Raw genomic sequence first — 25,291 nt, forward strand, 5'->3', positions numbered from 1 at the left:
GGCCGTATATTGTCTTCCAGTGCAAGAAGGTCCTTAATGGCAGAATTAGGCCATTACTGGTTTTGTCCTATTATATGGCAACGTTTTTCCAATAAAGTTAAGTTGAAACGTACATATTCGCCTTATAATCAGGCCACGCCCCTTCTGTGAGCCAATCGGCAGTCGGATGCCTGAGGTAGGCGGGTAAAACGGAGGAAGCTCCACCTTGGGGGGCCTGAAGCAGCCATGTTGCTTGTGGCAGGAAGTTCAAACCGAGAGAGAGGGAGACAGAGGCACAGAGAGAGAGACAGACACAGAGATGGAGAGAGACACGGAGAGAGACAGAGACAGGGAGACAGTGTAGATACAGAGACACAGAGAGAAACACAGAGACAGAGACAATGAGAGACACAGAGAGAGGGTGTGTGTGTGTGTGTGTGTGTGTGTGTGTGTGTGTGTGTGTGTGTGTGTGTGTGTGTGTGTGTGTGTGTGTGTGTGTGTGTGTGTGTGTGTGTGTGTGTGTGTGTGTGTGTTAGTACAGGGTAAGGAGTACTGACACTGCAGTGTGTCTTTTTCTTTTCAGCTACTACTGAAATTAGGGGGTCGCCTTTTATTCAGGGTCACCCTACAATCGGGACAATACGTTATTTTCTAAGTAGGGCTACTCTGTAAGAGACATTCCAGCACGGGCTGGAAAGGTGTTTTCTGGCACGAATGGTCATTTATGGAGTAACACAGCTTAGTAAACATGGCTCTTTATGACCCATTAACTTGAATAACGGGACATATTTACTAAGCAGTCATCTACCGTAAGACATGATCTGGAAGAGACCTAACACCCCACTGAAGTCAATAGGCTGGAAGGCATTTCTTTGACCGGAAGAAGGTGACTTATGAAGATTTATGAATTTGGTCCATTATGTTTGTCACAATTATATTTAACTATTGGACTGACTCCCTCTCACTCCGGCCTCTAATTAATATACTATGAAGATGTCTTCCCTGCGCGGGACAAAAGTTCAGCTTCATTCAAGTGAAAGGTAATAAAATCTTCTCCAACACAGGGAAACTGCTTCACGGCATATTGAATAGGGACCAGTATTTCCATTTCCATCTATAGCACGTGCCCTTGTGTTGATCTTGTGTTGCCCTGTTTAATCAATGAATTTTTAAAGCAGCAAGCCCAAAAGAAACTGCACTCACCAAGGGAACTAATGACCTTCATATTGCCAAATCTCAAGGAAACTACCACATTCTGATTCTTCTTGACCTCTCCTCAGCTTTCGATACTGTTGACCACCCTCTTGTCCTACACATTTTTCCCTTTCATGGTCCTCCTCCTACCTTTCTCATCGTTCCTTCAGTGACTCCTCAACCTCTATGGAACTCTTTGTAGGGGTACCTCAAGGCTTGGGTTTAGTCCCTTTTACTCTTCTCTCTATATACATTCTCACTTGGTGACCTCATTGACTCATGTGGATTCCCCTATCCTCTCTATGCTGATGATACACAACTATATTTATCTACACCTGACCTTTCACCTGCAGTCCATTCCAAAATGATAGGGGGGCCTATCACCAATCTCAGCCTGGATGAACCTTCGTCGCCTCAAGTTTAGCATGGCTAAGTCAGAGCTTCACATATTCCCCCCAAACCAAGTCCCATTGTTCTCTTCTCCATTATAGACAATAACACTACTATCCACCCAGTCCCACTACCTATTGTCTATCATTTATTTCTTTGGTAAAGTGCTCCGTACACTGTTGGCACTGTACAGTATAAATAAAATTATACCGACATACAAAGGTGAAATTGATTTTTTTTTTTAACAAGAGTAGAATCGAGGGGTCTTTAATTCAAATCTCAACTGTGATTTTATCCGCTCCTGGGACACCCGGTTTATGCGACAGTTTTAACTGCTAGTGCACTTCATGTGGCGGTTTTTCTCCAGGTAACATCTGGGATCTTCCAGTAGGAAGTCTCCACGTCATCCCTTGTGGTCTCCTGTTGACCAGTGCTTTGGCAGCCATTTTGTTTCCTCGGCTGGGAGAATATCGACACATTGTCGCAGTTTCATCTCACAAACCAGGTGGTCGAATCCTGTCACGGAAAAAAAAATCAATCAATTATTATTATTTTGAAGCGAGCAGCCAGGATTGCTGCTTTCATTTTGAATAGTTCTGAATACATGTTCCGTTCCATCGGAAAATAAAGAATAATACATAAAATAAATAAAATGGAGGCCTTTTAAAAGACAAAAAAAAAATGTACAACGAATACTAACTTTTACCACCATCTAAAGTATTGGTGTAAAAACATCAAGACTTTCTTTGGTTGTGCCCTAATTTAATTGCAGTCAACACTGATTCTTGCGAAGGTAATGCCCAATGGGCGCCGATCCATTACACCAGGTGGCTTCTGGCTCAATGATCAAGGAATATCAGTATTTACAACTAAAATAAACAGAAGTGGTCAATTATTCAGTGGTTTGAATAGCGAGGGAACAAAGCTCATCCGTGTCCAGAAAAGACGTCACATTTCCGTAATAGTAAGGCTATCCTACATATGGAAGCCGGCAGAGGGTCTGAGCGTCCATACCGGGAAGGAGAATGGGCAGACAAGGTGAACCGAGTGTTTCTTATCTGCCGTCAACGGGGGCAGATTTCAGATAAATGTCGTCCCGGGTGATTTGCCTCATACGTCCCTCCTCCTACGCCGTGACGTCATGTGAAGGCGCGTTGTCATGGCGACGTAATGCCATCTAATGTCGGGTCGCCATGATTATCTGACGCTTCCCCCCCCACCTCGCTCTCTTCTCCACCTAACAGCAGATGTGATAATGCCGTTTCACGCAGCACCGCCCGCCCCACTGAATGCTTCCTTACTTCAGTAATTTACACCACAGGTATTCAAGTACCGCTCAGCAGTTATGGGGTAATTAAACGGGGAAAGCTGCTTTACAGAGATTAGCAATACTTGCTGTAAATAAACCATAATAATCTAGGTCCGTGAGGTCCCAGATCCAATCCCAGCACCAGAGTTTCCCGTTTTTGCCAATGAACACATAATCAACCAATTAACCCAGCTCTAATTATTAACAAATCAACTATGGATTGCCCTGAAGATCTTTCTTTTTGGTGAGCAATTACTGCAGCTTTTAGGATATGAAATGTACATCACGTCAGTGTAGTATGCAAAAGTAATACATCATACCTAATCAATGAAGCGTACCTTTGTATAAAGAGCTTTGTCTTGTATATAATGCCACCTCGTTTGCTTTAATGAACATAACTAATGTTTATACAGTACGTTTTGAGAATGGACACTAGATATTTAATTTCAGCTACCATACAAGGTGATTGCAAGTACAGCGCCTTAAATTTCCATTCCAATTTGTGAAGCTATTCGATTACTGTATATATTCAATTGCCCTTTCTGAATGTCATTATTCTCTGGTCACTGTATTATCTGATTTTCATTTTACAAACGGCTCCGATCGATAATCTCCCTGAAGATCCGTGTAGGTTGGGGAGGCTTCAGGCGGTAATGCAAATTGACAGGCCATGTGGTTTGCAACAATGCCAACTATTTAACAGGGGTCATCTAGAACATGTGATATTCTGGGAGAAGAAGGGTGGCTGGATTCTAATTGTTTCATGCACCAACTTAATACATCAATAAGCAAGGCCTTTATGGGAATGGACAGTGAGTGCAACGCAATTGTTTAAACCCACCTTTGGAGGAAAATAGGGCGTCATATGATGGCCATCAGTAGAATCCGTTCCTATTTACTATGAGGAAAATATTATTATTATGACAAAAATGTGTAGTAAATCAATTATTTAAATGAATGAACAATATATTCTATATTCCCCCTCCTTTCACAGTATGTCCCATTCTGTCATTGTTTATTTACAGTAAATATCATTTGGCTAACTGTTTAAAAAATATACAAAAATGGTAATTTGTACCTTCTTGCATGCGTTTGTACCCGCTCTGGATTTATAACGTAACATTGATTTTGCCTGTTTTGTGGGGAACTCAGGAACAGCGAGAAGCTTCCTAGTGAATATTCTTAGTAATGCTGCCGGAGTATCCTTACTGGGGTGGGAACAATGTCGTCTCTTCTGGCAAGTTTTCATTTTTCAAGATGGACTATTTATGACGGATTAGATATTAATTCACTTGACTTTGCCTAGGGGCTGTTTTGGGGCTTAACCCCCCATTTTTGACAGTTTGGCATATATAGAATAATTTTTCTCTATTAAAACATTGTTGACTTTCCAAGCGTATGCATCAAGGTGACCCGAAGAAAACTTCTATCGCTATCTGAGATAGACAATCCGAATTCTTTGGCCCATTTTCTATTCTGATTTTGTTTGCTGCCCTTATTGTATTATAATATATTGTTGTATTATTATAATTTCCTGTACTGTCTCTTTTGTAAAGAGTGGGGTACATTGTGGGTGCTATATAAATAAAGACAAATATTCATGAAAGGATGAGATAGAGTGAGATAAGCACAGAATGGTGCTACAATGATGCAGGCTGAATTTCAAGTGTTGGGCATAAGTTGGACATCTTTTGAGAAAGGAAAGGTATCCAGGGATAGGATGTTGGGAAGGAATTTATATTTCGCCTTATGAGATATCATTGGATAATGTGTCACTGGGGTTTTTTGTTTGCCTTCCTCCGGATCAATATACTGTAAGTACAAATATTGGACAAGTATCTGTCGTCTAAACTAAGCATAGGTTGAACTTGATGGACATACACATAGTTCTTTTTTAAACCTCATCTACTCTGCAACGATGTAACTATGTAGCTGTGTAACTATGTAACTGTGTAACTATGTAACTTCCTGGTTCAAAACACTTTTTCTTTTATAATCTGCTGCTTCTATCTGCAGCCGAGAGACTCAGACATACAGATGCAGCAGACTTACTGTGTTTGTCACTGGGGGAATACCACAGAACAGCCACCACGACTGCCGTGGTGGCGGGAGGTTGTTACTGTGGAGGGACCGATCCGAAAGCCTGGACCACTCACAGCACGACGCGGCAGTACCATTTCCAGAGCCGCGGCAGTACCATCTCCAGAGCCGCGGCAGTACCATCTCCAGAGCCGCGGCAGTACCATCTCCAGAGCCGCGGAAGTACCATCTCCAGAGCCGCGGCAGTACCATCTCCAGAGCCGCGGCAGTATCATCTCCAGAGCCGCGGCAGTAACATCTCCAGAGCCGCGGCAGTACCATCTCCAGAGCCGCGGCAGTAACATCTCCAGAGCCGCGGCAGTACCATCTCCAGAGCCGCGGCAGTAACATCTCCAGAGCCGCGGCAGTACCATCTCAAGAGCCACGGCAGAACCATCTCCAGAGCCGCGGCAGTACCATCTCCAGAGCCGCGGCAGTACCATCTCCAGAGCCGCGGCAGTTCCATCTCCAGAGCACCGGCAGTACCATCTCCAGAGCCGCGGCAGTAACACCTCCAGAGCCGCGGCAGTACCATCTCCAGAGCCGCGGCAGTACCATCTCCAGAGCCGCGGCAGAACCATCTCCAGAGCCGCGGCAGTACCATCTCCAGAGCCGCGGCAGTACCATCTCCAGAGCCGCGGCAGTTCCATCTCCAGAGCACCGGCACTACCATCTCCAGAGCTGCGGCAGTACCACCTCCAGAGCCGCGGCAGTACCATCTCCAGAGCTGCGGCAGTACCATCTCCAGAGCCGCGGCAGTAACACCTCCAGAGCCGCGGCAGTACCATCTCCAGAGCCGCGGCAGTATCATCTCCAGAGCTGCGGCAGTACCATCTCCAGAGCCGCGGCAGTAACACCTCCAGAGCCGCGGCAGTACCATCTCCAGAGCTGCGGCAGTACCATCTCCAGAGCACCGGCAGTACCATCTCCAGAGCTGCGGCAGTACCATCTCCAGAGCCGCGGCAGTAACACCTCCAGAGCCGCGGCAGTACGCTCGGCAGACAGTAAATCTCGGCACATATGTAACCCCCGATCACTTCTTGTATTAGTGCAGAGAGGGAGCGGCGGAATTCTCCGCAGCAGACTGTATGCAGAAAATAAGTCCCAAATAGGTCAGTCGCACGTTATCACTTGGAGGCATTACCCCAGCGGTGGCCAACGCCAGTCTTCAAGGGCCACCAACAGGTCAGGTCCTCAGGATATCCCTGCTTCAGTATAGGTGGCTCTATCAGTCCGTGCTTCAGCACAGAAGGCTCAATCAGTGGCTCAGTCTTGGATGGGGGGTTCCTAGCCGCAAACCTCCCGCAGCAGCGGAGAATCCTCTCGGCGTGGTCATGTTTGGAAGTAACGGACGGCGCACAGCGATGCCCGCGGCAAGCTGCGGCTTTACACTTTATAATCCGTGGCTCGAACAAAAGTCAGTCTGGCTACATCTGTATTCTCCTTATACAGCACTGACGGTGTACACAGTGATATACGCAGAATTTATGCAGACAAAATGAGTCCCTGCCCTGAAGAGCTCACACTTTAAAGTGACTTGCCCAGGATGACAAGACACTAGGATTATAACCCCAGCTGCCCTTTCCGCAGTAAAGCCCTACACTGTAATAGGCGCTATTAAAGAGCTAGCATTTTAATACAAACTGGTGCACTCCTAATTACACCTGAGCAATGCATGTGAAAGGGCACTCGTTTTAAAGAAAGGCAGATACCGTAATTGACTACAAGGCAAATAGTAATCTACATCTAATTAAGGTAATATAGTTACCATGAAGTTTCCTAACACCTGCCAATTCTCACTCTCAATATTCGTAAAAGATCAAAATAAGAGAGCGCGGTGAAAGTGCCGGAGTAATTTGGGTTGAAATGTGTTGACGGGAGAAGATTTCCCATTTGCACAGCATTATACAAATTAGCACACTGATTACATTTGCAATCTTATCATGCTGGCAAATTCCAATAGCGCTAAAAGTTTATCCAGGTGATTAGCATGTAGAATTATGCATAAACCCCCTTCCGTAGCCGGCAATGAAATATTAGCAGTGAGATTAGCGTTTAGCAAAGAGATGGGAGCAGTTTGTGCAGGGACTTGGGGGGACATGTGAAGCTGATTATTTGGGATTTGCCAACCCCCCAAACCCCCAGATTTGAGGCCGCTATGGATTTTGCTCCAACTTCTTGGTTTATGATCATTCGTCTATTACACGTTTTATGGGTATGTCTAATCCAGGGGTGTCAAACTCAGTCCTCAGGGGCCACCAACAGGCCAGGTTGTATGGATATCCCTGCTTCAGCACAGGTCGTGCAGTCTTCGACTGAGCCACTGATTGAGCCACTTGCGCTGTAGCTGCAGGGCTGCCAACTCCAGTCCTCAAGGGCCACCAACAGGTCAGGTTTCTAAGATATACCTGCTTCAGCGCAGGGGGCGCAGTCAATGACTGAGCTACTGATTGAGCCACCTGTGCTGAAGCAGGGATATCCGTAAAACCTGGCCTGTTGGTGGCCCTTGACTACTGAGCTTGACACCCTTGATCCAATCTATATGGGGCCTAATCTGCCATTTACATGTCCACAATCTGACCATTGTTAGAGTCAGATTTGATTCTGGGCCAAATTTACCCAGCGTTGAGACCCCGTTGGTCACCTTCCATGCCGGAATACGCCTTACAGCCCGTTCTCTTGAATAGACCATATTTAGTTACTAAGCCGGGCTGAAAGTTGTTGTATCCAGTAGCACAGTTTAATAAACATGGCCCTTCGCCTTTTTGTTGGCTGAGCCAGCAATTCATTGACAGGAATTGTTTTCCCGGCTTCACCGGAGCAAAGCGTGCCATCCTGTACACACCCGCAGCGCTGCGTTCTTTGTGACAATTCATCTTCTAACGTTTGCACCGGTAAAATGACTAACGTTTCAGTTTGGGTCCGGCACTTTTTACTGGCGTTTTGGTTCTAAAAATAAAAACATTTGTGTTTTTGGTTTTAGTTCTTTTTCTTCTGCTTTTGCCAAAACTCAATTTGTTTGGTTCTGGATTTCTCATATACAGTATTTTTACACCACGCAAAATAACCAGAAAAAAAGGCTAAAATAGCATCATAACGCACCCAAAATGCAAAAAATGAGTATAAAATCATCAAAAAACACAAATAGGAAGCTAAAATAATATAACTGAAAAACTTAAAATAATTAGAAAAATATGTTGAGAGACACCTAGAGACGGGCACTGGGCCGGGGGTTCTGGTTCTATAACGTTTTGGGGTTTTAGTTCTAAAAATCTTAAGGCATCTCTGTCGTGTTTAAATGTCCCTCGTCACGAGGGTCAATAGGAAGCCGCAAGGGATGACATCACGGCTTTCTATTGGCCCACAAGACATTTAAAGCCACCATTATGTGAGGCCCAACAAGCGACTGGCAAAGATACCGGCACCCCCCCCCCCCCCCCGAGGCAAGTATCTCTGGAAGCAGGGGGTCCCCGGAGCTGAGATGAACGCAGTTCTGCTTCAGAGACCCCCTGCTCCGGAGACCCCCTGCTTCGGAGACCCCCTGCTCCGGAGACCCCCTGCTCCGGAGACCCCCTGTTTCGGAGACCCCCTGCTTCGGAGACCCCCTGCTCCAGAGACCCCCTGCTTCAATCCTGTCACTACAAAAAATGATAATAAACTGCCACGTTTGCTTGTTTTCCATCCACAAAGCAATGAGCCACACATCCTCTCCTACCTTCCTAAATAAGACTCCCTAGAAATACACGGGACTGATCCAGGAATATTGTAACTTTGTTTAAAGTACAGAATTCTATTAACAATTCTGGTCCACAGGAATACTGGATTTATTTTGGGTCTAGTGTCTCTTTTTTTTTTAATTATTATTATTATTGTTTTTTCAGTGGAAGTTTCTTCTAACAATAATTCCATTTTGTAAATGGGATTTTGAAGCCCCTCACGTACCTGTTACAAAGTAATGCAGTGCCAGCAGCCAGTGTGATTGGTATATGTTCCAACAAGTGAACAATGCGCCTGCATCAAAGTTGCGAGCTCACAATACAATACAACCTTCAAAAGAATAGTGTACGTCAGGGGTGGGAAATTTCACTGCTCAAGGGCCACCAACAGGTCAGGTTTTCAGGCTATCCCAGCGCATCTTATACTATATTAGTGAAAGCACTGTATGTTTGCCTGCCTGGATGTCGGTGTCCCTAGGGGAAATCTCATTGGTCCCTTGGCCCGCCCCCGCACACCTCTCATTGGCCTGAGGCGGAGTGACGGGCCAAAGGACACACAGGGACACACACACACAGGGAACACAGGGACACACACACACACACAGGGAACACAGGGACACACACACACAGGGGGGGACACACACACAGACACACACACAGACACACAGACACACAGACACAGACACACACACACACACACACACACACACACACACACACACACACACACAGGGACACAGGGACACACACACACAGTGACACACACACACACAGTGACACACACACACACACACTGTTACATACATTAGCGGGGCTCACAGTGTTAGCAGCACCCGCGCGCACCTCCTCCTCTCCCCGTGTCTCCCGCGCTTTCACCCCGACCCCCCCCTCCCCCGGCGCCGCTACAGTCAGCGGGACACACACACTATTATTACCCCTTCAGCGCCCCCCCCCCCACCTCAGCGGCCGTGCGAGACCCCCCTTCTATATCTCCCACCTCTCCCCCCCCCCACACATATACATGCCCCCCCCTCCCCGGCGCTACAACTCACCCCTCCCCGGCGGGGGAACAGCCAGTGGCCAGGCAGGCTGCCTCGCGGCGCCGAGTGCCCAAGATGGCGGCACCCGGGACACAGCGGGGGAGCGGCCACAACACGCTGCCTCCCGCCTCAGATCCACGTGGGACCTGCCGGACGGGTGAGTGAGCGGCCTTCACCTCCCCTCCACCCCCCCCTCCCCTCCAGTGTCAGTGTCTCCCCGATACCCCCCCCACGGCGCCGCTACAGTCAGCGGGGGAGCGGAGTGAGCGAGCGAGCGCCCGGGACACAGCGGGGGAGCGGACACAACACGCTGCCTCCCGCCTCAGATCCACGTGGGACGTGCCAGATGGGTGAGTGAGCGGCCTTCACCTCCCTTCCACCCCCCTTCACCCCCCCCTTCACCTCCCCTCCACCCCCCCCTCCCCTCCACCCCCCCCTCCCCTCCAGTGTCAGTGTCTCCCCGATACCCCCCCCCCCCCCGGCGCCGCTACAGTCAGCGGGGGAGCGAGCGAGCGTCCGGGACACAGCGGGAGAGCGGCCACAACACGCTGCCTCCCGCCTCAGATCCACGTGGGACCTGCCGGACGGGTGAGTGAGCGGCCTTCACCTCCCCTCACCCCCCATCACCTCCCCTCACCCCCTTTCACCTCCCCTCACTCCCTTTCACCTCCCCTCACTCCACTTCTCCCTTTCACCTCCCCATTTACCTCCCCCCCTTCACCTCCCCTCCACCCCCCCCCTTCACCTCCCCTCCACCCCCCTCCCTTCCACCTCCCCTCCACCCCCCTCCCTTCCACCCCCCCCTCCACCCCCCTCCCTTCCACCCCCCTCCCTTCCACCCCCCTCCCTTCCACCCCCCCCTTCACCTCCCTTCCACCCCTTCACCTCCCTTCCACTCCTTCACCTCCCTTCCACTCCCCCCCTTCACCTCCCCTCCACTCCCCCCCTTCACCTCCCCTCCCCCCCCTTCACCTCCCCTCCACTCCCCTCCACCCCCCCTTCACCTCCCCTCCACCCCCCCACCTTCACCTCCCCTCCACCCCCCCCTTCACCTCCCCTCCACCCCCCCTTCACCTCCCCTCCACCCCCCCTTCACCTCCCCTCCACCCCCCCTTCACCTCCCCTCCACCCCCCCTTCCCACCGCCTCCCCCCCCTTCCCACCACCTCCCCCCCCCCTTCCCACTGCCTCCCCCCTTCCCACCGCCTCCCCCCCTTCCCACCGCCTCCCCCCCTTCCCACCGCCTCCCCCCCCTTCCCACCGCCTCCCCCCCCTTCCCTCCCCTTCCCACCGCCTCCCCCCCCTTCCCACCGCCTCCCCCCCCTTCCCACCGCCTCCCCCCCCCCTTCCCACCGCCTCCCCCCCCTTCCCACCGCCGCCCCCCCCTTCCCACCGCCCCCCCCCCCCTTCCCACCGCCCCCCCCACCCTTCCCACCGCCCCCCCCTTCCCACCGCCTCCCCCCCCTTCCCACCGCCTCCCAGCCCCCCTTCCCACCGCCTCCCCCCACCTCCCCCCCCTTCCCACCGCCTCCCAGCCCCCCTTCCCACCGCCTCCCCCCACCCCTTCCCACCGCCTCCCCCCACCCCTTCCCACCGCCTCCCTTCCCACCGCCTCCCACCCCCCCTTCCCACCGCCTCCCACCCCCCCTTCCCACCGCCTCCCACCCCCCCTTCCCACCGCCTCCCTCCCCCTTCCCACCGCCTCCCCCCCCTTCCCACCGCCTCCCCCCCCCTTCCCACCGCCTCCCCCCCCCTTCCCACCGCCTCCCCCCCCCCCTTCCCACCGCCTCCCTCCCCCCCTTCCCACCGCCTCCCCCCCCCTTCCCACTGCCTCCCACCCCCCGCCTTCCCACCTCCCACCCCCCGCCTTCCCACCGCCTCCCACCCCCCGCCTTCCCTCCGCCTCCCCCTTCCCACCTCCTCCCCCTTCCCACCACCTCACCCCTCCCCCCCCTTCCCACCACCTCCCCCCCCTTTCCACCACCTCCCCCCCCTTCCCACCACCTCCCCCCCTTCCCACCACCTCCACCCTCCCCCCCACCACCTCCCCCCTCCCCCCCACCACCTCCCCCCCCTTCCCACCACCTCCCCCCCTTCCCACCACCTCCACCCTCCCCCCCTTCCCACCACCTCCCCCCCTTCCCACCACCTCCACCCTCCCCCCCTTCCCACCACCTCCCCCCTTCCCACCACCTCCCCCCTCCTCCCCCTTCCCACCACCTTCCCCCTCCTCCCCCTTCCCACCACCTTCCCCCTCCTCCCCCTTCCCACCACATCCCCCCTTCTCTCCCTTTCCACCACCTTCCCCCTCCTCCTCCTTCCCACCACCTCCCCCCTTCTCCCCCTTCCCACCACCTCCCCCCTTCTCCCCCTTTCCACCACCTCCCCCCTTCTCCCCCTTTCCACCACCTCCCCCCTCCTCCCCCTTCCCACCACCTCCCCCCTCCTCCCCCTTCCCACCACTTCTCCCCTTCCCCCCCCCGCTCCCCTTCCCCCCCCGCTCCCCTTCCCCCCCCCCCCCCGCTCCCCTTCCTCCCCCCGCTCCCCTTCCCCCCTCCGCTCCCCTTCCCCCCCTCCGCTCCCCTTCACCCCCCCTCCGCTCCCCTTCACCCCCCCTCCGCTCCCCTTTCCACCCCCCCTCCGCTCCCCTTTCCACCCCCCCTCCGCTCCCCTTTCCACCCCCCCCTCCGCTCCTCTTCCCCCCCCCATCACCTCTTTTTCCCCTTTCCCCTCCCACCCCCTCCCACACTTCCACCCCCTCCTCTAACCCTTCCCCCCCCTCCTCTAACCCTTCCCCCCCCTCCTCTAACCCTTCCCCCCCTCCTCTAACCCTTCCCCCCCGTCCTCTAACCCTTCCCCCCCTCCTCTAACCCTTCCCCCCCTCCTCTAACCCTTCCCCCCCCTCCTCTAACCCTTCCCCCCCCCTCCTCTAACCCTTCCCCCCCCCTCCTCTAACCCTTCCCCCCCCCTCCTCTAACCCTTCCCCCCCCCCTCCTCTAACCCTTCCCCCCTCCTCCACCCCTTGCCCCCCTCCTCCACCCCTTGCCCCCCTCCTCCACCCCTTGCCCCCCTCCTCCACCCCCTCCTCCCCTTCCCGCCGCCCTTCGCCTTCATGCCCGCCTTACCGCCTCCCCACCCCCGCCTCTGCCTTTCACCCGCCCTTACTCCGGCCGCCTCTGCCTTTCACCCACCGCCTCACAGCCGCTGCACGCACTCAACAGACACCCGCCACACTCGACACATATCTGCCGCCACACACACCTGCTGGCTCCCACCCCTACGCACCGACATCACTGACCCACCGCCTCACACCCTAGCAGGACCCCCACTCACAGACAGCACTCACAACCCACGCGCCAGCCGCCGCCTCACACCTTTGCAGGACCCCCACTCACAGACAGCACTCACAACCCACGCACCACCCGCCGCCTCACACCCTAGCAGGACCCCCACTCGCACACAGCACTCACAACCCACGCGCCACCCGCCGCCTCACACCCTAGCAGGACACACGACTCAGATTTTTACATCACTTATGCCACCAAAATATACATTGTACTGTGGTGTGTTTACAATAAACCATTTTTATACAACATCGTATTACATTTTCTTCCATCTTTCTTTTCAACATTATTATCCAACCTTTACAACAAACAGTCACCTATTGTTCCACGATTTATAAATAATACTACCTATTACGCATTTACATCCCGGGCAACGCCGGGTCTCTCAGCTAGTATCCCCTAAAGGCCGGTAAGGTTAATGCAGGAACTTATCATTATGTGAGTGAAGTTATACATGAAGGTGGCGTTACCCCTATCAGACACTGAAATATTGGTTTTGCTGGAGAGGGAGAAGGAGAGAGTCCTATTTTAAAAGGAGGAGCAATTGACTTGTATACCTCCCAAAACACTCCTTTATATAACATGTGGCGAAATACAAGTGAACAAACCTGAGGTGCCTGGGAAATATGCAAATTTTTAATATGCAAAGAATATTGAAATTAGTATTTTTCTCAGGTATCTCAGGTGTGGTCACTAAAATAGGACTCTCTGGCCCAGATCCAGCAAAGGGTGCTAAGCTTCAGCACGACTTAATCCCCATTCACATGCTTTGTGAATCTGGGCCCCTCTCCCTCTCCTTAAAGGGACCCTGCTTGCAGATAATGTCATGCTGCGTTGCAGTAACGTGATGCTGAGCCTATGCGAGTGAGATGTATTTTGACCATTGTGTTGGCATGTAATTATCTTTGTGGAGTCATGTTACCCTCAAGGAAAATAACGATTGTTACTATTTTAGGTCACATCGGATTACGAGCCTTGGTTTCACAGAGGTTTGTGCATCTGGGCCCGTGTTTCAATATGGTACATATAGCATATGTTAGAGCAGGGGGGCTCAACTTCAGCCCTCAAGCCTCCCCCCCACCCCCAAACAAGTCAGGTTTTCAGGATATCCCTGCTTCAGCACAGGTGGAATAGTCAGTCCCTGCTTCAGCACAGGTGGCTCAATCAGAGGCTCAGTCTGATTGAACCACCTGTGCTGAAGCTGGGATATCCAGAAAAACTGACCTGTTGGGGGGGGGGGAGGGGTTGAAGACTGGAGTTGAGCGCCCCCTGTGTTAGAGAAAGAGAAGTGCTATAGCGAGGGGCCATTCTCTGAAATGGAAGGTGCCTGGTTGAGGGGAAATGTAAGATAGTTTTTCTTACCAGAGAGGGGGGTGGATTTAGGAAACAGCTCCACAACAGAGGTGGGAATTCAAATATGCTTGGGACAGACACAACGCTATCCCAAGTATAAAAGAACGCAAAGGCTATAGTCGCATCTGAGGCTTCACAACAGATGGGCAGAAAGATTATCTGGCATCAATCCTATATTTCTTTGCTTCTTGGCCAGCTGAATGTAGCAATGAAGGGAATGCCATGTGTACTATACAGCACCAGAGGAGATTATAACGCGGCGGGCGCAAGGGGGAGCTGCACACGTGTAATAACATCTACAGCTCAACGCCATTATAGCATGATCCGCTACAACAGGGATCCGCTTATAACGCGGTTTGAGCGTGGCTCCTGATCTGATTCTGTGCTTTTGCTGCTAGCGCACCCCCCCCCCCCACCACTTTTTTAGATCTCTTCTCATGCAACACCAAACCAGATTTTAGAAGTAACCAAGGAATTAACAAACATGACACTGCATGTGGAACACGTAAGGCATGCGTGGGGGTGCCGCTGTGCCGCCTCCGGCAGTCGCGGAACCCCTGATCGCAGCCATTTTTTTTCCGCGAACCACTTATAACGCGATCGCATCAGGTGGACCCCGAGAACTGCGTTATAACGGGTTTCAGCTGTATTTATCTATTCATCATCTATATTAATGCATAACCCTTTGCAAACAAGGATCCTTTGCTCTTGAGGTGTATGGGCAAGAAGGACAAAGAAAGACCAGGAAGTCAGTATTTCCACTGACACTGGATGTGAGATTTCACGCAGTCGATGTTTGAGGTTGGTCACATAGTTTATGTTGTAAGAAAAGCTCTGTATGAAGGCTAATCCATAAACAGATGCTTCTGTTTTTATATGTGTTCATGTCTCAGTGCAGCATGTAACTTAAATAAAAAAAATAATGGAACGAACATATTTAGGAATTCAGGTGTCTTGTTTCCAGCATGGCAGGCAAGGTGAGCAAAGCAGTCCTTCTTATCTGCCATCATATTTTAGGTTTCAATGTACTGTGACATCAGTGAAAGAACTGTAAATGTATATGTACAAATGAACCTTCAGATATACACTTTTACACACCAGAGGCAACAGCCATGTTGCAGGAGCGGCTCAGTGAGTAAAAGACTGACTCCGTAAGCCATAACACCGAGCCTGAATCAGGGGTTCAATTTCCGGTGTCTGCTCCTTGTGACGTTGGGCAAGTCACTTTATCTCCCTGTTCCTCAGGCATCAAAATCATAGATTGTAAGCTCACCTGGGCAGGGACTGTGTCTGTAACATTCCTATGTGCTGCGTACCGCGCGCTGTACTGTAATTGTGACGCGCTTTGTGTCCCATGGGGAGAAAACCGCTATATGAAATAAAGTTATTATTAAAACTCCACAAAAGCAAGGTTTTGACATTCTTAGATAAGTGAGCTCATAAAGTAATTTTAATTTCTGGGTAGGTTTTTAAGTCTGCATTTCAGTTTAAATCAATATCCGTGAACCTTATTTGAATTGGGGTTCACGTGCTACAAATATTGGGAGTTATGTATTAAGGTGATTTTGATGCAAACGACATCATTTTTATGTTTCATCTCTATGCGTTAATGTTTCTCAAGCTTTGTTCCACCTTTAGCCCCATTTGCGCCAGCCTGCGACATACATATATCTGTATTGTTATATTAAGAATGGGCACAAAAGTTTGAATTTCATTTGAAAAAATTTAGTTTTTTCCATCATTTCTCTTTAACAAAACCAAAACAATGATATTTTTAGAACCAAAACACACACGTGTGAAAAAGCCCACGTGTGAATATGCCCACGTATGAATATGCCCACATGTGAATATGCCCACGTGTGAATATGCCCACCCATAGTTAATATACAGTCACATCCCCAAATTACAATTGAACTATTGTCCTGGGTGGATATTTTGGGGCTACTGTATAATAAAAATGAATGTAAATCGCAGTTTGGATGTCTGATTTGGTAGAAGAGTAAGCGTTTCTCACAAAAAAGTCATTCTGTTAAATGAATTGATCTATTTAATACCAGAGGGCATCCTGGGCATATTATCTAAGCAGTGCTATGTCAGATAACACCTTGTGTTGCTTATTCAAGTGAAGGTGTCATAGTTGATATAGGCCATAATATTTAGTTTTAAAAAGCAATATCCTACATGTGTGTTTTTTTAAATAAATGTACTATGCGAAAATACTTTTAAAAATGTATTCTAATGTAACAAGCATTTCTGTTTCTATAGCAACCATTTACAAAGTCACATCCCTTTCTTCTTCTGAAACAGGCTCTGGCACACCCATTTTGAGCCCCGCCCTCTCACTAGCAGTGCACCAATTGTATCTAGTTTCTGTCTGGTCACATGATCTTCCCTGCAGAACTTTGCATCTTTGTTCCTCTTCTGCTGCATTGACAGCCATTTAGTGAGCCCCTGAGCCGATTCTTTGCTGATCGATCACAGGAGAACGTATCGATCGTCAATTTAGCTAATTACTTATCATTATGTGGATTGTATTGATGCACAGATTGTATGGAATTTATTTTTTCTTAATGTAAATGTCAGCTTGAACTGCTGCTTTAAGTTAAAGTATGATGTTAGTAGTGAATTTAGGCCCATATTTGCTAAGCAGTGCTATGCCATTAGACAGCTAGAGCCAGAAGACACCTTACAGTCTATTCACCAGCATCAGAATGTGTCCTGTTGAGTAGCATCGACTTGTAAATATGGCCCTCATATGGCCATGCTGTGTACCGTTCTAAGCAGCTCTCTGCAATAAGACGCGTTATAGTCCATTCAAGTCAATGGCTGTATCCTGGAAGGTGTCTCCCAGTAAATATGGGCCATAAGGCGTTAATAAAATGTGTATATAATGTTTGATTAATCTGCAGAAATTGGCCCCAGCAGAACTTTCATTAAAATCAAATGTTATATGCACTTCAGTGAATAATTACCTAGCTCAGGGGGGCTCAACTCCCTCCCCCCCCCCCCCCCAATAAGTCAGGATATCCCAGCTTCGGCAATGGTGGCTCAATCAGTCCCTGCTTCAGCACAGGTGGCTCAATCAGTCCCTGCTTCAGCACAGGTGGCTCAATCGGTCCCTGCTTCAGCACAGGTGGCTCAATCAGTCCCTGCTTCAACATAGGTGGCTCAACCAGAACCTGTGCTGAAGCTGGGATATCCTGAAAACCTGATCCCTTGGGGGAGGCTTGAGGACTGGAGTTGAGCCCCCCTGACCTAGCTGACAATTAACACTTGCAAATATAACTGACTTATGAATACATCTGCAACATATCTCCGTATAATTCAGCTCTGTCTGATTTGTGTTCTTCCCCAACAGGTAACCAAGATGTTGGCCGTTGTGGTAATCCTGTTCGCTCTCCTGTGGATGCCGTATCGCACGCTGGTGGTGGTGAACTCTTTCATGGACCCTCCGTACCTGAACGTGTGGTTCCTGCTGTTCTGCAGAATGTGCATCTACCTTAACAGTGCGATCAACCCCATCATCTACAACCTGATGTCCCAAAAGTTCAGGGCGGCCTTCAAAAACCTATGCAAATGTGAGCAGAAAAGGACAGAGAAGGCCGCCAAGTACAACGTCCCCGTATATTACAGCGTCATGAAGGACAGTTCCCACGACAGCCCCGACCACGATCTCACTGACCAAGAAGACCTCAACGGGTTTCCAGCCAAAAAAGTCAGCTTCACCGAGAAGTGTGTAGCCACCAGAACAACATACAGTGTGGCGTAATGCCCAACACTCAGTACAACACGGAGTGTGTTAGTTGTGTCAGCGTAATGTATTGCCAATCGTGTTGTGCTAATGTTTGAAAAATAATGCCTGAATGGGGGAAAAAAAACATCTGTACGGTAGATAACGGAAACGTAACTGAAACTGATCTCGCGCTGCCAAATACCTGTACAATATTTTGCTCTTATGCTGCATTTAAGTACAATGAGTAATCTTATCACAGAACCACTAGCCACATTACTGCTTGTTGGTGTACCTTCAGAAAGCTGCAGATCAGTGATTCTCAAACTAAGCTCAATGAACCACCAGTGACCCCCAACGTCTTTAATGGGGGTCTCCATACCCAAAGCCTTTCAAAATTAACTTCAGCCAACTCCTCTTTTATATCGTTTGTAAGGCTGCTTTTTAGATAAGGGTTCAGTATTTATCAAATATATTTTAATATATATATCTTATACTATATTAGTGAAAGCACTGTATGTTTGCCTGCCTGCCTGCCTGCATGCATGCCTGCCTGCTGGATGTCCGGTGTCCCTAGCGGCAATCTCATTGGTCCCTTGGCCCGCCCGCCCCCGCACACCTCTCATTGGCCTCACACACTCACACCACCCCCTTGGCCCGCCCCCCACACCTCTCATTGGCCTGAGGCGGAGTGACGGGCCAAAGGTCCAAAAAAATAAATAAAACACACACACACACACCTCTCTCCCCCTCTCCAAATCACCTTTTCCCCCCTCCCCAGCGGCATCACCTCTTCCCCCTCCCCAGCGGCATCACCTCTTCCCCCTCCCCAGCGGCATCACCTCTTCCCCCTCCCCAGCGGCATCACCTCTTCCCCTCCCCAGCGGCATCACCTCTTCCCCCTCCCCAGCGGCATCACCTCTTCCCCCTCCCCAGCGGCATCACCTCTCCCCGCTCCAAATCACCTCTCCCCCTCCCCAGCGGCATCACCTCTTCCCCCTCCCCAGCGGCATCACCTCTTCCCCCTCCCCAGCGGCATCACCTCTTCCCCCCTCCCCAGCGGCATCACCTCTCCCCGCTCCAAATCACCTCTCCCCGCTCCAAATCACCTCTCCCCCCTCCCCGCTCCAAATCACCTCGCTTCCCGCAGCTGCCACGCGGCGCGTAAGATGGCGGACCCCCTTCCTCCCTCGCGGCGCCGAGTCAGACGGTGGCGGCGCCCGGAAGTACAGGTAGGTGTCGCTCCCCACCTCCGGCGCCAAACGGAACTGAGAAAGGGCGCATCAACTGAGGTGTGTGTGTGTGTGTGTGTGTGTGTGTCACTGTCCACTGCCCCCCCCTCCTATCCACTGCCCCCCCCTCCTGTCCACTGCCCCCCCCTCCTGTCCACTGCATCCCCCCTCCTGTCCACTGCGTCCCCCCTCCTGTCCCCCCTCCTGTCCACTGCCCCCCCCTCCTGTCCACTGCCCCCCCTCCTGTCCACTGCCCCCCCCTCCTGTCCACTGCCCCCCCCTCCTGTCCACTGCCCCCCCTCCTGTCCACTGCCCCCCCCTCCTGTCCACTGCCCCCCCCCCTCCTGTCCACTGCCCCCTCCCTCCTGTCCACTGCCCCCCCCCTCCTGTCCACTGCCCCCCCCCTCCTGTCCACTGCCCCCCCCTCCTGTCCACTGCCCCCCCCCTCCTGTCCACCTTGCCCCCCCCCTCCTGTCCACTGCCCCCCCCCTCCTGTCCACTGCCCCCCCCCTCCTGTCCACTGCCCCCCCCCCTCCTGTCCACTGCCCCCCCCCTCCTGTCCACTGCCCCCCCCTCCTGTCCACTGCCCCCCCCCCTCCTGTCCACTGCCCCCCCCCCTCCTGTCCACTGCCCCCCCCCCCTCCTGTCCACTGCCCCCCCCCCCTCCTGTCCACTGCCCCCCCCCTCCTGTCCACTGCCCCCTCCCTCCTGTCCACTGCCCCCCCCTCCTGTCCACTGCCCCCCCCTCCTGTCCACTGCCCCCCCCTCCTGTCCACTGCCCCCCCCCTCCTGTCCACTGCCCCCCCCTCCTGTCCACTGCCCCCCCCCTCCTGTCCACTGCAGGAAATGCAGGGGAGGAATCCATGCCTTTGAGGCGCCCCCCCCCTCCCTTTGACGCCCCCCCCCCTCCCTTTGACGCCCCCCCCCCTCCCTTTGACGCCCCCCCCTCCCTTTGACGCCCCTCCCTTTGACGCCCCCCCTCTCCCTTTGACGCCCCCCCCCTCTCCCTTTGACGCCCCCCCCCCTCTCCCTTTGACGCCCCCCCCCTCCCTTTGACGCCCCCCCCCTCCCTTTGATGCCCCCCCCTCCCTTTGACGCCCCCCCTCCCTTTGACGCCCCCCCCCCTCCCTTTGACGCCCCCCCCTCCCTTTGACGCCCCCCCCTCCCTTTGACGCCCCCCCCCCTCCCTTTGACGCCCCCCCCCTCCCTTTGACGCCCCCCCCCTCCCTTTGACGCCCCCCCCCCTCCCTTTGACGCCCCCCCCCCTCCCTTTGACGCCCCCCCCCCTCCCTTTGCCGCCCCCCCCCCTCCCTTTGACGCCCCCCCCCTCCCTTTGACGCCCCCCCTGCTTTTGACGCCCCCCCCTGCCTTTGACGCCCCGCGCGCACACACTGACTGACTGCCGCACGCACGCACACACTGACTGACGCGCACACAAAGCCTGACTGACGCACGCACACACTGACTGAGGCACACACTGACTGTGTGTGCGTCAGTCAGTCTGTGTGTGTTTGTGTTTCTGCCTCAGACTCACTGACGCGCGAGCAAACACACAGTGACTGACGCACACACGCTACATGAAGCTGTAAAGGAGGGAGGGAGGGGGGGGACTGGATTGATGTGAATGGGGGACAAACAGAGAGAGGGGGGAGGAGAGAGAGGAACGGGAACATTACATCCCGGGCAACGCCGGGTCTCTCAGCTAGTATATATATATATAATCAGTCAGATGAATAGAGAGTAAAGTGTATGCATGGTCAGCCACCAAATGGTTATTTACATTGAAGTGGTCGGATATATGGAATAGTTTGAGGACCCTTACTGTAGATGATCCTAAGAAATTCCCAATGGAGTCTGTTATGAAACATCTGGATGTATATCAGTAGCGAGACACAAGCCGGAGATATTCTCTTCAGTGTCCTCTTCTTAACTCTGCATTAGAGATGTGTAAACTGGTCGCAGCACTTTGCAAATGTAGCTATTTATGGCAAATGGCATCATTCCCCCAAAATATTTGCTGGATCGTGTGACCAATGGGCGGTTGATACTGGTGGTTTGACCAATGGGCGGTTGATACTGGTGGTTTAACCAATGGGCAGTTGATACTAGTGGTTTGACCAATGGGCAGTTGATACTAGTGGTTTGACCAATGGGCAGTTGATATTACTCATGTGACCTATTTAAAAAAAAAAAAAAGAAAGAAAATTGACATAAATGTGGTTGAAATTGCAAAATAAAGGCACATTTTGTAGGGGGGGGGAGGAGGCAACATTTTGCACCCTTTTGTAAGGGTGCTGCTGCCAGAATCACTCTACTCTTTCCTAAATCTGTCTCAGCGTCTCCCCTGCTGAAATCCCTCTCCTGCTTCCTATCAAATCTCGCATCTCGCATTCAATTCTACTCCTCACTTTTAAAGCTTTACACTCTTCTGTCCCTCCTTACATCTCAGCCCTAATTTCTCGCTATGCACCATCCCGACTCTTGCGTTCTGTTCAAGGATGTTTTCTCTCTACCCCCTTTGTATCTAAAGCCCTCTCCCACCTTAATCCTTTCTCACTGACTGCCCCACACCTCTGGAATGCCCTTCCCCTCAATACCCGACTAGCACCCTCTCTATCCACCAAGACTCACCTTAAGATACACCTGCTTAAAGAAGCATATGAGTAGCACAGTGCCTAATAATATACACGATACATAAAGCTTGGTCCCCTGCAGACGTACTTAACTCCCTCCTACTGTCTCTGTACGTTCTTCCTACTAATTAGATTGTAAGCTATTCGGAGCAGGGACTCCTCTTCCTAAATGTTACTTTTATGTCTGAAGCACTTATTCCCATGATCTGTTATTTGTATTATTTGTTATTTATATGATTGTCACGTGTATTACTACTGTGACGCGCTATGTACATTAATGGCGCTATATAAATAAAGATGTACATATATACTATAAAAACCCTGCACAATTTCAACACGTTGCGGGGGGGGGGGGGGGGGGGGGAATGTGCCCGAATCCTGGACAGTATACCTATGGCTAATTCCCAGGGGACGCTGCTGCACGCGTGCGCCGTCCTGGCAGCACGTGCACTGCTTAAAACCGCGGTCTGTAGGGAGCGATCGGAGGTGCAGGGGGCGTGGCCAAAACGGGGAGTGGGCGCTGCCATGACGGGGGGGGGGGGGGAGACAGGGGGCCATGACATCAGGCACAACACAAAGCACAGCCCAGCAGCCCCAAGCACAGAACAGGGAAAATAACGAGGACCAGGGGGCTGTTATACTGTTATCAATGAAGCTGCACAAGTTGGAGGAAGAAAATAATCCATTTGAAAGAAACGTAGTTACCGTTTGTAGATACAGCTGGTACTATTGTTGCCCATAAGTACTTTGCACCAATATTGAGACTTTGATGAATAACCCCTCCGCCCCCCCCCCCCCCCCCCTGGATATAACGTTTTCTGTTTGTTACATTTGCATTGCTTGTTGGAGGCTATTTATCAAAGTTTAATAGCACAAGATGTATCAAAGAAAACATTCCCCAAAAGAAAATAATGTTTTTATTCCCTTTGGTAAATCTGATGCTGTTTTTTTTTTGCTGTAAAGAGACTTTCATAAATAACCCACTTGTTGTTATTAAAAATGCAAACCCCTTATAAATAGTCCTCTTTAATAGGGCAATAATTACAATTAAGACAGCCTAAACGCAGTGTAAATTATTGAGAGGTTACTGAAAAATCCTCTTTAAGAGAATGTGCTCAACTTTCACATAAAAGCCGATATAGACCGAAAATATGGGATTTCCTTTGCACAAAACAAACACAACTGAGAAACTGTACCATGCATCAACCAAAAGGTATCTTCCAAAACCATCAGAAAACACAAGTATTCATATTTCAGATGTCGTTTAATATTTTATCTCCTTTTAAACCATGCCCACTTGTTTCTTTCCTGAATATAATTCTGTCCCACCAAAGCGATCGGCCCTTGTATTGGCTCCCGGCGCAACCACGTGACCGCGTCGCCGCACGGGCACACAATCATCTTGTATCCCCTGCTGGCTAACGCGCCACAGCGCCGCGTGAGCCAACACGCAAGGAGACACTGGGGCCTGCCTCTGCTGAGATGAGTGATTGGCGTACGGCGTGCACGCCATCGCCGCCGTCACCGGTGACCTAGCCCAACTCTACTTGGCATGCTTAAGATTCATCAAGTGGTGAGGCGCAACACGAAGAAGCTCTAAAAGCAAAAGAAAGGAGGAGTACGTTCTCACAAGCGCCTTACACGTTTTGGAATTTTAGTAAAGTCAATAAGAAACACAAAATTGGATCAATATTTAAAAGGTTTGCAATTTCAAGCAAAGAAGGGTGGGGGGCCGTGCTGGTCTTTTCTTCCATGTAGAAACAAAGGAGGGAGAGGGAGTAGGGGGTATGATACCTTATATTGGACCAACAAGTAGAAGATCTGTTACAAGCTTTCCAACTTCTCGGGAGCCTTCGAGTCCTACCCCTATCCTGAGAGGTTGGAAGCTTGTGGTACTGGGGTTACATGATGAAGAACCGATGGGTGAGGCGATGGGGAGGCGATGGAGAGGTGATGATGGGGAGGTGATGATGTGGAGGCAATGGGGAGGTGATGATGGGGAGGTGATGGGGAGGCGATGTGGAGGCAGACTCCGGTTGTGCAAACTCTTGCTGAACACACAATGACATCAAACAAAAGAGACTGGCCAGAGAGATCGGAGAGCGATCAGCTTCCTATGCAAATTCCACCCTTTTTGGTTCGGCAAAAAAGTTTGCACCTTGTTCACTTAACGCTACAAGTTCTGATGTTAAAAACAGCACCAGACAGGTCAAGCAAAAAATATGTTTAAAAGCAATGGAATTTTTTCTTTAGTTATTGTAACTCCATCATTTTACGTAAATGAATTGAAGTGGTTTGCATGAGTTTCGCCTCACTTGTGGCTAGCGAGCATTGTGAGCGGTGGTTATAGCAGGAGATAGCCAATGCAGTAAATCCGCTATTCTTAGGCTGCATTAACCTCTGTTCCTGAGAGATCTGCGCCAAAGGTAAGAACAAGCGTTACACATATGCCCCCAGCGCAAATTGATGCAGATGTGCGTTTTTGTTCCATAATTTGGAGCAAATTGCACCATTTTCCTACATATCCCTGCTTCAGAACAGGTGGCTAAATTGTATTGTATTGTATGTCTTTATTTATATAGCGCCATTAATGTACATAGCGCTTAATCAATGTCAACGACTGCCCCACCTGTGCTGAAGCAGGTACATTCTGAAAACCTGACCTGGTGGTGGCCTTTGAGGACTGGAGTTGGAAACCCCCTGTTCTTCTGCATAAAGAACAGTAAACTTTACACTTCTGTTTCACACAATCGTTATTCCATCCCAATTATAATGATCACTGACTTCCTCTGTTCTCTGGCGTACGGGGGAATACGCCGATCCTGGATTGGTTTAAACCAATGTCATGTTACTTAGAAAATATAAAGAAAACCATCATTAGATCATTGGATTTTGCCTTGGAAAGATAATTACACCGAAACTATTACAAAAATAATCAATCAACGCTCTAGTGACTTGGACAGAGGAAGTAAGGGAGGAACGATCATTGGAGTTTCAGATGCTTGGAAAGTAACGCAGGACTCAGATTAATTTGGCAAAGTTTCAGCATTTGATAGAGCTTGAAATATTTAGTTCCCAACATTGAACAAGAATGTTTATTGTAGATCTTCCTAAATGTTTCAAGATGTAGGGGGTTATCTTCAAATCTGCTGTGTAAAAGGAGTGCTAACACCGCCACATGAAAACATTGGTTTCCCAAATCTTCAAAAACGTTGGAGAAACACATTTTTTTATCGAACTTTTGACACCAAAAGTTCTAGAGAAATTACCCAAATTGTTAACAAAATCGCTAT

At 50.8% G+C, this 25,291-nt stretch overlaps 1 protein-coding gene across 1 annotated transcript in view; it reads left to right on the plus strand.

Annotated features, from left to right (window-relative positions):
• Positions 1 to 18,846, plus strand: part of LOC142466415 (thyrotropin-releasing hormone receptor-like) — a 49,875-nt gene extending 31,029 nt beyond the window's left edge. Inside the window, exon 3 of the mRNA XM_075571302.1 lies at positions 17,762 to 18,846. Within this exon, the coding sequence (XP_075427417.1) occupies positions 17,762 to 18,172 (411 nt within the window). The 3' untranslated portion in view covers positions 18,173 to 18,846. The remainder of the gene's footprint in view (positions 1 to 17,761) is intronic.
• Positions 18,847 to 25,291: the final 6,445 nt, after the last annotated feature.

The sequence above is a fragment of the Ascaphus truei genome, chromosome 15, assembly GCF_040206685.1.
Source record: "Ascaphus truei isolate aAscTru1 chromosome 15, aAscTru1.hap1, whole genome shotgun sequence".
Classification (NCBI taxonomy): Eukaryota; Metazoa; Chordata; class Amphibia; order Anura; family Ascaphidae; genus Ascaphus; species Ascaphus truei.